Source organism: Planococcus citri, chromosome 5, assembly GCF_950023065.1.
Source record: "Planococcus citri chromosome 5, ihPlaCitr1.1, whole genome shotgun sequence".
Lineage (NCBI taxonomy): Eukaryota > Metazoa > Arthropoda > Insecta > Hemiptera > Pseudococcidae > Planococcus > Planococcus citri.
The window spans coordinates 41,433,662-41,449,393 of record NC_088681.1 but is presented as its reverse complement, the minus strand read 5'-3'; the positions used below and the strand labels follow the sequence as shown (position 1 = coordinate 41,449,393).

General features: G+C 34.5%; 1 protein-coding gene across 2 annotated transcripts in view; it reads left to right on the top strand.

The window, feature by feature from the left end:
• The first annotated feature begins 2,068 nt into the window (after positions 1-2,068).
• The window catches only part of LOC135848652 (baculoviral IAP repeat-containing protein 7-like), a 39,564-nt gene continuing 25,900 nt past the window's right edge, over positions 2,069-15,732 (top strand). Inside the window, exon 1 of one of the 2 annotated variants that reach the window (XM_065368604.1) lies at positions 2,069-2,970. Coding sequence is in view for 1 of the 2 variants with exons in the window: in XM_065368602.1 (XP_065224674.1) it covers positions 12,015-12,059 (45 nt within the window). In the remaining variant the exon portion in view is untranslated. Of the gene's footprint in view, positions 2,971-11,822; positions 12,060-15,732 lie in introns of those variants that run through there. The other variant, XM_065368602.1, reaches the window with a different exon arrangement.

The following is a 15,732-nucleotide window of genomic DNA, read 5'->3' as shown; positions in this document are numbered from 1 at the left end:
TTTCTCTAAAAATGTCAAATTATGCTATATTGGTACCCTTCAGACCGTTCAAAATACATACATTGAAACTGAATTGGTGTTCAGAGGTCGATTCCCATCATACAATGGAGTCCAAAGGTCAATTCTCATCACACAATGGCAAATTCTTAACCAGAGAGGCGAGAAAACAAAGTGATGTGTCGGGGGGGAGGGGCGGAGGGTGGAGGGTGAGGCTAAAATTTTCTCAACTTTTTTCGTCACATTTTGCCAACTTTTTACTTCGGATCCTCCCCCCCCTCCTTGACATAGATTTTTCCAGCCAATTGGCCAGATGTGGTGTGAACAAATTTTAGAATTTGGATAGGGAGTTGGAAACTTTTTACTTCAGATACCCCCGACAGATTTTTTCAGCTAATTTGCCGGATGTGGTTCGAACAAATTTTGGAAGGAGACTTGGAAACAGGAATATCGCATAATTTAAAATTTTAAAAATTATTATATTTTTATTTATTTTTTAATTTAATTTTTTTTTTGATTAAAATTGATTATTCGAAGTTGACGCGCAAAATGATATCAATATCATTAATTTCATTGTAGTTGCAAAAAGTTGATTTTGATAATTTCAAACAATAGGTACATAGTACATAGTTTCAGGAAATTTCAACATTTTCAAAAATAGGAATAAAGTCCGAAGGAAGCGAGGGCAAAAGCTCACAAAAATTTGCAATAATTATTCTTAATTTTTTCGGGACAAAATTTGATGCTTTCCAAAAGAACCAATTTTGTCAAAAATCAGAAATTGTTGGGGAATTTTTTACTACGAGTATAAATAGGATTTTTTTTTTTATTTTAGAAAGAGTTGGAATTTTCTGACAGTTTTGACTGGAATGAAGAATTTTTTTTTGGAAATTTCAAGTAGGCAAAATAGCATTATTTTTGGCATATTGGCATAAAAAGTTCAGCGAGGGCGAAAGCCTTTGATAATATTTTAATTCAAGAAGTAAAAATTCGTGGTTCTTGGTTACTTCTCTTTGACATCCCTAGTTTTCCAACTTTTTCTAATTCACCAAAATTATCCCAAAAGTTGACAACTTTTTTCCAGCATTTTCATGTCAGGAGGGCCCTACCATCGCCCATTCGGCATGCCTCTGTTTCTAATCAATCTGTGGCTTTTTCAAACAATAAAACGAAAGGCTCCGTATTTATTATCGTTTCGACTCCCAAGTCCCGAATAATCACGTTTTCAGCTCGTCGTAGAAACCGTTTCCACGTAACTCTATCCAGTCCAGCGTTTTAGGGTGGATTATCGTCTTGGTTGCCGGTTCTTTTCCAGGAATTGGTATTAGAAATACGAAATACGATAAGGCTTCTTTCTTCGTCCAGGTTACGTGTTGTAGTTGATGTTGTTGTCAAACAAAATACTGTGAAATTTCGGCTACTTCATAGAACTGGAGGCGCCGCATCGTCGCTCGTTAGTCTGCTCTTTGTACTCTTTGCTGGGAATTCATTCTTTCTGCGATTGTGAACGGTAGGATGATTTCACGTCGGTCTTTCTCTAATTCGACCTTTGAATTTTTATGGTGTTAAGTGAGAATTTTGGCGCAGTATTGGAATTATTTTTGGTAGGCCTACATATGATGAAATAATCTGCGAGTATGTCGCTTAATGAGTCAGGCAGGAGTGTTTTTTTACACATTCTGACGTAACGGTATCCTCGAGGACGAAGTCGAAGGCTATTTTGGGTGGCCTGCTGCACGATCCTTTTCTTTCAAAGGACTAGGGCGAGGGAGTGGGGGAAGGGATCTCGGGAAAAGATCTATTGTACGGCGCATGTTTTCGGCTCGGGCTCGGTGTTTCTCATTTTGTCATTGAAAAATACACCCAAACCTCGCACCCCCCTTGGCCCCGCTTCGCTTTCAGCTGATGGGCCCTTTTTCGTAGACATTCGCCGGTACGTGTCGCGGTTCGCGGGGTAGGAAAATTTTTTCGAGCGGTGGGGGTAATGGAAATAGATATTTTGGTATGTGAGGCGCGCGCGCTCTGCTGTTTTTTCGGCGCGGTCGCCGCGACGTTGGAGTTTTGGTGGCCGCTGAGTGTATTCGAGGTATTCTATGAATGAGTCAACTGAACTGAGTGATGGCGAATTGTGTGTATACTACGGTGAGACTTAAACGTTACTAAAATATTGAAGGTCGAACGCGAATATTCAATTAACTTTACTACTACTACCTATAGTGCTACGTGTAATAAGGAGTGGATTACGAATTACGAGAAGAAAAAAAAAATACCTTAAGTGAAGTTATACGTACGTACGCGAGTGTAATATTTATAAATAATAAGTTAACTTGTTTACAATTCGCGGTTGCCTTGGTCGAGGGGGAGCGGAACGGATTCCCACCGCCACCCTGCTGTATCTGAAAGCCTGAGGTCGGCTTCCTTCCAAAGTTAGAGGTCCGGTTCGGTTCAGTGTTACAGATAACGTTCTCGAGTCAACAAATTGTGGTGTGGTGATTAAAAAAAAAAATCACAAAATTATTGCAAATAGTGAAGAAGAATAATTAATTTTTGACGATTTTTTTTTTTTTTGATTTATCGTCAGTGTACTGTTTCTGTTGTAAACCGGGGAACTCTTTCAGAAAGTCAGAGGTCCGGTTCGGTGTTATTTATAACATTTCTAGAGCCAATAAATCGTCGTGTGGTGCTAAACGAAAAGAAAAAAACTAATTTTTGGCGATTTTTGACTCGATATTTTCGCAATTGGATATTTTTTATCGTCGTTTTTTGTGGTGTTTGTGTTCGAAGTTGAGTTCGCAGAAGTGTTATCGTGTATTGTGCGCGGTGACCCGTTTTCTTTTATTATTTTTACAACTCGGTAAAGTGAAAATTTCTCTTTTTACTCGACGTTTATGTAGTAGGAATAACAGAGTTTCACTCCTCGAAACGAGATCGCACATAAGCCATTGCGAATATCCTACACCATCGATCGTATGCGTAAGTTGAAACCTACATACAATATTTATTTTCTATCTAATGCAAACAGTGTTTCGAGCACTACGATGTAGTTGTATTTAGCTTAGTAAGCTGTGCTGGCAAAAACAGCTGCGACAGAAATTATGTAGGTATAGTGAAACTCTATAGATTCCCTATTTTACTTTACCGGCTTCTCCACTAAAATGAATATCCATTGTTATGGCTGGGGACCGAATGAAATCGATTGATTATTCATTAAGTGTTCCTCGAATATGCGACGACTACGAGAGGGTTAAATGTTAAATAGGTGATAGAACTCTCGATATAAGTAGGTATACTCGTAATATCCCGTATGCTCGGATACTCGACGAACATTTTGTCGTCGTAATCAATAATCTATGCAAATTATCCTAAATTTAGCCTTGGAAATTGGAAAATATCTACCTTTAAATTCATCGAGCCAGACTCGGCGGTTGTTTAGCCGGTTTTTTAGGCTCTCTGGGCACATGTAGAGTGGGAAAGAGAGGAGTGAAAAATCGATTTTCCTAGCGAAATGTCGGTTGCTGCGGCGCGGCGTGCTGGACAAGTTACGCCCTTAGATTGGGGTTGAAGAAGGTGGTGGTGGATTTTGGCATTGGCGATGCGTCTGTGTATCGTGTGCTTAGATGCAGCCGGCGATCTATAATTCGAATTTTTCAGCGGAGATGTATATGGTATGGGGTGGATTGCCTTTGGGATACTGACTAATGAATCTTTTATTTGTGTAAATGCTGCGAGAGAATTAAAAATGAGCGATGATGTGAACGAATCAGATGATAACAGCAGCTTGAGCACGTGGTAGATATCGGATATAGCGTTTGAAAAAGCGATAAGGGTATGAAAAGGTCGAAGTAAAGGTGCCTGGGAATTTAGAGATAATGCATCGTTTCAAAAGTACCTACCTATGTTATTGATGCATCTAAATTAGGTACATCGATGCGAATAAATCGTTAATGATGAATAATAAGTACAAAGTTCCAAATTCCAAGCTCTTAAGTACTCCTCCTAGTTGTAGAGGGCAGGGGACCTAGCCTTTACTAGTGGAAAAATATGTAGAAATGTACGGTGCTGGTGAAATGAAAATGACTGTTTAGTTCTTCGCTCGAATCAAACGTACGTCTGTACGTTACATGAATTCGTGGAAATGTAATATAATTATGTAGAAATATGTAATATATGGTAGAGCATGACTACATGAGTGTAATTTGGTACAGTTACGTGATACTTCTGTACTTATGTACCGATTCTGAGCTCTAAAATGATAAATTGATGATACGTACGGTGGTGATAAGAGTACGTAGGTACTGATAAAAAAGGTATGAAATACCCCACTAACTACGTCAAGTTGGTAACGGTTAAATTTGTGGTTCGTGGGAATATTTTTTTTTTCAAAAGATAAGTCAACTTTGCCCTGAAATTTGAAGTTGTAGACGAATTGAACAATGTTTAATGACTTTTTGGCATTCGTCTTGTTTCGAGCTATAGGTATTCATAACCTTATTCCTTATTTTTTTTTCAAAAATTGTACCTTGTCTTTTTTTTGGAAAAAAATGATTAGTTGTGGGAAAATTTATCATAGAATTTTAGAAAATTGAAATTCATTAGCTTGAAGTTGACGTCGAAATGAAAAATTTAACGAATATGAAAAGCTATAATAGCTTCCTGGTATCGATCGTGCTTTTTTGTATAAACTGTTCCAGTAATTTCATTTTGAAAATGGGTACATATTAGCGAGCTTTCGGTCACTCGGTGTTGCTGAAAAATGTTTATAAAATTTAAGGAATTAGGAATTTGAATTTTCCTCAATTCGAAGCTACGTTCATGTTAAAATTTGACGAATTTGCACTATTCATTTTTTATTTTCCAGTGGATTTTTGAAATCTGAATTAGTCATTTAGTCATTTGTTTTTACTGTGGTCACTGAAAGTCACAAGCTAATTTTTGTTCGGAATTTTTCATGCAGGAAAATCACATTCGAGCTAAACAAAATATCTGAAATTTTTTTTCAAAAATTGATAATTTTTACCATTTTTTTTCAAAATTTTAAACATTTTTCTCATTTACGTATCGAGGGTGTCTAATAGCCAAGCTTATCCTGCTTTTGATCTGCTCTTTTGGCTGAACATTCAAAAAGTCCTAATTTTTAAAAAGTTGTTCTAAAAGGTCTTGTTTTATGACAAAAAAAAATAACATTGAATAGTCAAAGAAGTGCAGTGTTTCAATTTTTCCATAAATTACTACGAATTATCTACTGTTTTTTGTCCAAACAGTCAAAAAGGTCACGCTTTTTATTCAAAATTGCGAGGAAGTCCCATTCTTACTAAGGTCATCGAGTCTAATTTTTTATCAAAAGTATCCCAAAGTCCTTTTTTTGGCCAATATTGCCAAAATTGTGCCTAAATTAGCGAGGAAGATCTTATTTTTTTTTTACCAAAATTGTCAGGAAGTCTTATTTCTTGCCAAAATACATAGTCAAATAATTGTGTCAAAATTACTGAAAAAATTGTTGCTTTTTCGTCAAAGTAGCCAAAAAGTATTGATTCTTGTCTGAGCTGTCTATAAAAAAATCTTGTTTTTCAAAATTTCCACAAAATTACGATTTTTTTAAAAATTGCCAAAAATAATTCTAGTTTTCTGGTCAAAAAATCCATTTTTTTGCCTAAATACCCTAAAAGTGCCATTTTCTGCCAAAATTTTCAAAAAATTCTGATTTTTGGACTGAATTGCCGAAAAAAGTCTCACTTTTAGTTTAGTTAGAATTGTTAAAAAGTCTCATTTTTTGACTAAATTTCGAGATAAGATGTTCTTATTGTAAAATTACCAATTGAAAAAACAGCCAAAAAGTGTGAATTATGCTTTAAGCTGTCTATAGTCATGCTATTCAAAATTCCCATAAAAACTCGATTGTTTCCAAAATTGTTTACAAAATTCCCGTTTTCTGGCCAAAAAATTCATTTTCCTAAAAATTTATGGTTTTTGGCCGAAGGGTGCCATTTTTAGTCAGAATTGCGAAGAAGTCCCATTTTGTAACAAAATTGTCCAAATGTCCTAATTTCCGTCTAAAAAGTCATGTTTGTTGCCAAAATGGTCAAAAGGTCCCATTTCTTTGCCAAAATTGTCACGGAGCCGGAAAATCTCAATTTTTAACCAAAATCACTAATAAAGTTTTTTTTTTTTTTATTTCTTCCATCATAGTTGCTTTGAACATGATTTTCTATTTACATGTCTGTTTGTTGCAGAATCTTGATTTTTTTGTCATGTTTGCTAAATCCCTTTCATAAGCATTTTGTCTGCGAAAAATTCTGGTTTGAATTTTTCCAAGTTTTCAACCACTTTCATCCTGCCAAAAGTCCTACTTAGTTCATGGGTTCATCTAAAAAAAGTTTTGAATTGAAAACATTTTTTTTTTTCGAAAATCTCGATTTTCATAATTCCCACTCTGATTTCCTTCGATAAAGTTGATCATCTGTCGAAGAAGTTGAAAATCCAAATTTCAGTCCAGAAGTTCGCAAAAAATCCATTGAAGTTTCGGTTTGGAATTTTTCTCATTCTGTAGCGCTTTGAAAACCTTTCGAAAGTCTGATCAGCAACAATTAGTTGTGAATGAATTCTGCGTTAATTGATTGATTTCAGATTCGAATTGAAAAAAAAAAACATTAAAAATTAGGATTTTGAGGAAAATAAGGAGAGAATTGTGAATGAATAGGTAAAAATTTAGGATCGCAGAAATTTCAATTGGAACTTGATTTCTTGACTTTTTTTTTTTTTTTTTTGACTTTGAAATTACGACTCATGTTTGAAAATAATTTAATTCGCAATTATTTGTTTATGTACAGAATTTAGGCCATATTATAATAAATGATTCGACCCCTCCCCCTCCCCCCGATTTTTCATATTTTTACTCAGCAATTTAATAACCTCTCACTTCTCATATATATTTTTTTTTTTAAATATTCGTGTGGACAGATTTTTTCTACGCGTGTGAGGTTTTTTTCTTCGTAATATCCACGTTGGGTTATTTTTGACTCGTTCGTGTCTCTAAATTTGGAAATTCAAGTTAATTAAGCTTTCCCCTGGTAAAGTGATTCCCCTTCATCGCGTCAGCTATCCCAGTGGTGAGTTCTTACGTGTAAGGTTCGTGTAGCAGAGTTGAGAATAGGCTACACGTATGTAGGTAGGATATGTAAATTTGAACGTATGTACCATGAGTTGAGCCTACTTTTTCACGTGGCATATTTCACATAACGCGGGGGCCTATCATTCTCTCATTCCGTGTACTTCAATATTACATATAACCCACTTGTATGGAAATGGAAGTATGTAAGAAGAGGGCGGAAGATAGAAGGGGGGTGCTAAATGAAAGAAATAGAGGAAATGCGTGTATGTGTAGCTGTTGCGTAGGTACTGCAGTATACATGCACATTTGTACTGTAAGTACGAGTACGAGTACATTACATAGACATACGTATAATGTAAACATACATGGTAAATGATACAATCACCAGCTGTAGTGTAGCTGATCGTGTGAACTATTCTCTTTCTGTTATATTTTTTTAATTTATATGTGTCCGTATCCCTGTGTCTTGTCCCTGGTGCATGCCCCGTGCTGGCTTCGAATACTTCTTTTAGAATTACCATACGCGATGGTATATACGTATTAGATATACTATATTTTGAGAACTAATACAATGATGAAAAAAGCTGCTGAACATATGATACAGCTAGTCCACGTACAGTATTTTTGAAAAACACAACTATGTATGGTATAGTTTTTTATTTTCGGTTTGGGTTTTGATTTATGGCTTGTACATCGTTCGTAAAAATAGTAACGTCGAGTTGAACTTCGAATTACTTTTGATGGGGTTCGGTAGTCTTGGTGGTAGGAGGTGATGTTGGGATGATTTAGGAGGAGGAGGTTCGTGATAGGGTGATTCTAAAATTTTGGATCATTTTTTTTTAGTACAGAAATGGTTCAAAAAAGGAATTTTTCAAAGAAAAGTTCAATTCCGAAAAAAAAACTCATAATTTTGTTTGAAATAAAGGTTTCAACAATTGCGCAGTTTTAGCTTCTTCTGAAATAAAATCATGCTTTTCGAAGAAAAATCAACTTCTCAGGAGCTGTCTAAAATTCCAAGTTTATCTCCCCCCTCCCTTCTGCTGCTACACTCCCTTCTTACGTAAGTACATGATAGCCTAAAACATGAAAGAAAAGCGATGACAACACACAAACATCAGGTACTAGGCCTGTGGCTATATACTCGATGTAATCGAATTGAAAAGTGTTCTGGTTTTCATCACGAAGACCTCGGACCTCTCGGACGATGAAATGAAAAACACGATCCATATTAATGGGCTGAGAATCGCGAAAGTATCAGTGTACGATGCTGTGTGAACTGGACGTGAGTTGATGATGATGATGATGGAAGCGATGGAAGTTCGTGGAAATATTTCTGGCTGCTGAGTTTGTCCTTCAAAATGTATCTATACAGATATCTGCTGTATCTGTTTAATGCGTTTGAAAATATATTCGATGGAATTTTGATGGATCTTCGCATGTCACGTTTGAAAGATACATCACGATGTTAATGTGGCAGATGCTTCATATATAAATGTATTTCTGTGAAGCTGATCCGAGATTATAAATTATAATATTTGGGATCGATGCGTTGAAATCGATATGGTCGTAGAACTCGATTTTTACATAGATGAGGCCTCGTGTTCCTTTGTGGGATAATTTTGCCTGGTCGGATCTGTTTTCAACTTTTTTCTGTTCGAGATGACTGTTTGGAAATGTTTGTGAAATGTGAAGGCTGATTTCTGTTATTTTCTGGTGGGCTTGAATCGAATATTTTTGTTAAAATATGGCTTGTCTATTGCCTCTCTCCCCTCTTGGAACAATTTTCGTACAATTTTTGAATTTTTTATTCAATTTTTTGAGATTTTTCATTTTTTTTACTTTTGAGCTATTTTAATTGAAATAATTGTTCATTTTTTCGAAAATAAATATCAATATAAGTGAGCTGACTTTGATCTACACTCTAGGAGATTTATGATTTCTTATTTCACCGAATTATTTCCCACTCCTGATTAATTTTCAACCCGATTACAAAATGAATGATAACGGAAGATAACAGAAAATTATTGAAAGTAAATAGAGGATGACGATTGTTCTACTTATTGCGTCAATCATTCAAGTACGAGTACATTATCAAATAACAGCGATTCTTGAAAATATGTACTCAAATTTCTTGCCTTATGGCCTTCACTTTTCGAAGTACTATCCATTTTTTCGATCATTTTTTTCTTCAAAATCTATTCGCAGCCTTTCCAATTTCCAAGATGGACAATGAACTCGTATAATCGAATGTGGTTTTTTTTCTTCAAACGAATTTGTTTCATTAATTTTCAAAATTTAATTAGGTATTCAAACTCTGAACTCGTGTAATCCAGGAATATTATCAAAAGCTATCAGTAAAATAAGATTAAATGATCGAAAAACATCCTCGTATAACGTGAGAAATTTTCGTAAATAGGTATAGATCCGCTGGTAATGACTTCTAACAAATTAATTTTATCAAATAAATTCGAATTTGACGCCGTTAATTAGGCAAAATTATCGTAATGACGTAAATAGATTAATTAGAATTTCCCCAATTTACTTATTTTTTTCTAATAAGTATCCTTCTTCTCGGCAATTATTATTTTTTTCGTTATCATTTATTCCGAACTCGGTTCTAAAATTAATCATGAATGGAGAAAAAATGAATGAAATCAGATATCGGGATTCTATTTTAGTGTATCTAGCAGCCTAATTGTTTATTTATGTTCCTCTCTCTTCCTCCCTTCAAGTCGTCACGTATTTTACACGACGAACAATTCACGTGGTTTTATCTTAATTGATAACCGTTCGCTGTTTATTTGTGTATTCCTTCCCTTTTCCTCACCTTCGCTGGTTTGATGACAACCTATTCGTATAGGGAAAAATGAATGGTGATCATGTGATTGTTTCATTTCGCTGGTCGACGTTTTGATTTTGAAACCAGATTTTCATTTTTTGGATATTGATGTATCGTAGGATTATTCTGTGTTTTTCTGCGAGTAGAAAAGAAAACCTGGAGTAAGAAGGGTCTAGTCTCGTTCACTCTTTTTCCTGTTGCCAAATTTATTTTCTATTGGCTGGAAAATTTTCGAATAATTGATCCAAAGAAATAAAGTCAGTGAAAACCTTTTCTGAAAAAAGGAAGGCATGTGGGGAGGAGAGGTTAAAATGTTGAATGAATTGAATTTAGGATCGATGATGATATTCTGAATTTCGCAGCAGGAAAATTGGACCGCGATTTTTTTTCTTCGATTGAGAGGGTGGTCAAGGGGGGGGGGTAAAATAACTCATCATGAAAAAAGAAAATATGTGCGTAGAAATTGTTATGGTTTTTCGTACGAGTATATCTAAAATTATCTTGTAAATTTACTATCAACAAAAACCCACATCCTTTTCTTACGTTTCCAAGACAAAACCTCAGATTAGAATCATATCCACCGCAATTATTCGTACGTATTTCGCTATTTTTCAAAGCTCCATGCACAATTGGCTCAATGCTTATGGTTATGAATTATGATCTATGATCTTTCAACTCTCACGTCGCCGTCGGTCGACGTTCTGTAGTAACGATTTCTATTCTACGTTACATATTTTCATTATGGACACGACTACGAGATATTATTAAAGTACTATGTTCAATTTCTTTGCATCATCTAAACAACCTCGTCGCTCTTCTCGCTGCCCACAATAGAAGAAAAATTCCACCAACCGAAAAGTGTACAGGTAGTCTGTTCTCTGAATAATACACGAAGCGAATGATCGTTATTTCGAACGTGAGAAAATACTCCCCCTTTGCCCTCCTGTCTATTGCGTGAGTCAGACTGTACCTTGTAGTGTTTGTATGAGGGACTCGATTCGCATTCTCACACAGGTAGAGATAATTTGCTTTATTGAGAAAAAGTAATTACAAGATCACACAAATGGTTTGTGTCTGGGTCTGTTGGTTTGGGTTTGGTAGTTCGCTAATTGCTGTGCAATTCGTTGGTGGTTGTCGTTTACCTAAGTTAGGTACTTTGAGGAAATACCTGCAACTTTCAACTCTTTGGTTGAAAAAATACACCGAGTTAGTTGTAATGCTGTGTAATAGTCGCTGAATTTACGAGCTCACTCGCTCGATAATGAATTATTTACACGCGAATGCAAATAAAACATACGAGTACTGTGAAAAATTACCGTCGTTCGAGTCATAGTTTTTACTTGGCAATTATTGTCGGATATATCTACCTACCTGTTTACGTAATGCGGGTTACAAGTATGTAATACTCTGAAACCAGCCTGTATTTACTTCAATTGAGTTCATATAATAGTGTAATATGTGCTGGGGTTTCTTATCAAAAATGTTTAAAGTACACGCTTAAATGCACTTCTCGTACCTATGTGCGCTATTACATTTATGAAAACACCCTCCACCATTTCCCACTTTTGTCTGGTTGCGATAATTTGCCTAATCCGTATTGTTACCATTACCACTTTACGTATCAATTTGTATTATGTAGCGAACTACATATCAGGTACTTCTATTATATGTATACTATATGCAGACTTTTTAGGCGGTAGATTAGGTATACTTATCGATAGAATTTCGGTATTTTTGGATATGGCCTGATTATTTCACAAAATATCGTCAGACTGAGAAATGGGAATACCGAGAACCGAGCGAGACCGATTCAAATATATGAAAACATAATATTTCGTGATAAATGCCAGACTTATTGGCACGTTATCAAACGAACTGTGCTGTTTTTAGTACAATATGATTGATTCGAAGCCATTTGAGTATTGCGTCGTGAGGCCATAAGTTGTAAGTTACCTGCCGCGGGGTGTGTCGTGAGTGTTCTCGGAAAGTGGGCGAAAGATACGGTTTTCATTTTTGTTCGTATTTCGTATAGTTTTATCTGCATCGAGCTGTTCAGCCATCGGATCGAATATGCCTGTAAAATATGACCACTGGGTGGAACAAATCAGCTTGAAGGTGAGCACTGTAGTTTAGATTATTGGTAATGTGGTCTTACTAATTGAATATCTGGCAAGTTTCGTGAATAAGTGTTGCTTTATCTATGTTTTGAAGAGTAGAATGGAGAAAACAAGATGTTTTGGTGAATAATGGCCTCTTCTTCTATTTTTATTCTCTCCGAATGAAGAAAATTGAAAATTTCGAATTGACTTAGAGTCTTGGAGCATTAAAATTTCTGTTATATTTTGAAATAATACACCAAGAACTTTGCTAGAGGTTCCCTTGCTGGATGAGACTTTCAAAATTTGAATTTGGTTGCATAATTTTGTTCTTGAACTGATGTTAGATAATATTAGATAATGATTTCCCAATGTAATGCAAATACGAGTCATGGATGCTAGAAATAGAATATTTTTCATTCTATGACTTATTTTTCCCGTTCTATAATAAAATGCAACTGTAAATTGAGGCTTAAAAAAGAGAAAGAAGTCTATTTCTAGGGGGAGATGATTGGACCTGATCAAGTCTGATTCTCTGGTCAGATCCAGTCAATTTGAATTCTCTCCTGTTGGGTCTGATCAGATCTGTTCAAATCTGGTAGTCAGTCCAATCAAGTCTCGGGTCTCCTATATTGGATCTGATCAGAACTGTACTGATCGAATCTGATTGAAATTTTGATCCCATTGTGAAAAGATCACTGGTAAAGTCTGATAACTGATCACTTGATCAGGTCAAATTCAATCCAGGAACTATCCAGTTTTAACCAGATCTGATCAGATCTGATCAATGATCATCATTGTCATTGTTAGTGTCCTTTTCCTCTACAGAAGACTAAGTGCATCATATTTAGATTACTCTGTTCCTAGTGTATTTGTTTGATAGTGTCTTTCAGGGTTTTGCAGGGGGAGAGGGGTTTTTGGTGAGTTAGTTGTCATCCAGAGCTGTGGATCTGAAACGATTTCAGGATTGGATTTTGGTTTCGGGATCAACATTTATTCAATTCAGGATTGGATTTGTTTTAGTTTTGTTCTTCTATATTTTTATTTTGGTTTCATTTCGTTTCGGTTCCGGGATGGATGGATTGGTTCAGGTTTCAGGATTTTCATTTCAACCAATTTTAAGACAAAATTGACTAATGGACCCTGCAAGGGATCTAAAAAATGGAAGGTTTTGACTTGGGGAATCTGAGGGAGTAATATTATAGTTCAATGTTTTAAATTCATATTTTGCTCAATTTGTCGGGTAATTTCTATTGTGATCTGAATGAATGATGATGAATTACGTAAAATGACAATTTATCAGAATAAAATCAGGGGAAAATAAAAATTGAAATCCCAAAATCAAAACTATTTTCTTACAGTTCCTGGATTGTTTTGGGTTCAAAATTATATCGGTTCCAGGATTTTTTCAATTTAGGGATCAAGAAAAATAACAATTTCAGTTTCAGGATAGGTTTTGGGATTGGATTTGAATCTGGATTTAATTGGTTCCAGTTTCAGGATCGTTTCGGAGCCACAGCTCTATTGTCATCTGCCCAATATGTTTTCTTTGTTTTAGCATGAAAATATGTACCATTCCCTCAAACTCTGTGTGCTTTACACTTGATTTTTCTGTGTCCAATTTCTTCGACTGCGATTTCTTGTTCTTCTCCTATTCTTGCTAGGACTGTTTTGTTGGTCACCAAGTCTTCCCATGAGATCCTTAGTAAGGGCCTTTGATAGCAAAATCTTTCAAAGACTGTGATTTTCTTCTCACAACAGTCCACGTCTCACAAAAAGTGAATACATCACAGCGCTTAATCCTGTTTTGGAGGCTCAGGTTCATCCTTTGATTTCCAAGCTCTCTGTGTGAGTTGTTGAATGCAGTTCTAGCCATGCCTATTTGTGTTTTGATTTCTTTAATATATCTGCCATTGTTGTTTATTAGAGCTCCTAAATAGCAGAATTTCTTCAAATTTTCTGTTTTTTGCAATCCAATCTTGATTGTCACACTTTTATCATCATTCTTTGTGGACTTCATAGCTTTTGTTTTGCCTGCATTTATTTTCATTGTATATTTTAGTCCTATTCCATTAATTAGAGGTCTTATTTTTGTGCGATTTTAAGTATTGATAATTATGTATCAATATTTTCCCCCTAAGTATCAATAATATTGATAAATATCAATACTTTTCAATTGACTTCAATGGCCGGTTATTTTGCTCATAATTTATTACAAATTATGGGAATGAATAGCAGCCAAGCCAGACAGAACTCGGTAATGTAAAATATAATTTTTTTTCTTGTCAGAAATGATATCATTAACACCAAAAATTAATGCTCAAGTACAAATTACAAACCAAAAAACATCTTGCGCAGTTCGCAAGATCAACCGACTTTGCTCTAAATATACCCCAGTAATTTACCAACATTTATATCAGTAATTTACCAGACATTACGTACAAATTTACCAATTTATCAAAATGCGCGGAAGTACCCAAATTTACCGATTTAATGAATACGAAAAGTCGAAAACATCGACAAAATAAAATAGTCAATCATAAGTAGCCATCATATTACACTTTTATGAAATTGATTTTCAAATAAAAATTAGCGTACTTATGAAGACGTAACCGTCATATTACAAGTGGAATAATATATCAGGAAAATTGTTGACAAAAAACAAAATTATTACCGAAATTTACCAATTTACCGAAATTTAGCTATTTACCAAAATTTACCAATTTACCAAAATTTACCAATTTACCTATTTACCAAAATTTACCTATTTACCGAAATTTACCTATTTACTGAAATTTACCTATTTACCAAAATTTACCTATTTACCGAAATTTACCAATTTACCAAAATTTACCAATTTACCAAAATTTACCAATTTACCAATATTTACCAATTTACCAAAATTTACCGATTTACCAAAATTTACCGATTTACCAAAATTTACCGATTTACCAAAATTTACCAATTTACTAAAATTTACGAATTTATCAATTTACCAAAATTTACCATTTTACCAATATTTACCAATTTACCAAAATTTACCAATTTATTAAAATTTACCAATTTACCAAAATTTACCAATTTACTAAAGTTTACCAATTTACCAAAATTTACCAATTTACCAAAATTTACCGATTTACCAAAATTTACGAATTTACCAAAATTTACGAATTTACCCAATTTTATCAATTTACCAAAATTTACCACTTTACCAAAATTTACGAATTTACCAAAAATTAACCCAGCAATTTACTAACATTTACCTCAGTAATTTACCAGACATTACCCATTAATTTACCAATTTTCCATTTTACCAAAAATTACCCCAGCAATTTACCAACATTCACCTCAGTAATTTACGAGACATTTCCTCACTAATTTACCAATTTTTTTACCGAATTTTAATTACCCCAGTAATTTACTGTCAAAGGTTTTTACCAATTTACCAAACTTTACCCAAGCAATTTACCAAAATTTTCGACCAACTTTAATTACGAGTAATTCACCAAAAATAACTAATCATTTTATTTACTAAAAATTACTATTAATTAACAAAAAAAAAAAAAATTATCAAAATTTACTGGCTATTTACCAAAAACTTAATGTTTTTTGTTAAAACAAAAATTACACTAGAAATTTTTGAAAAATTTTGATTTTTTATGGCAAAAAAATTTTGGACGGATAAAATTAAC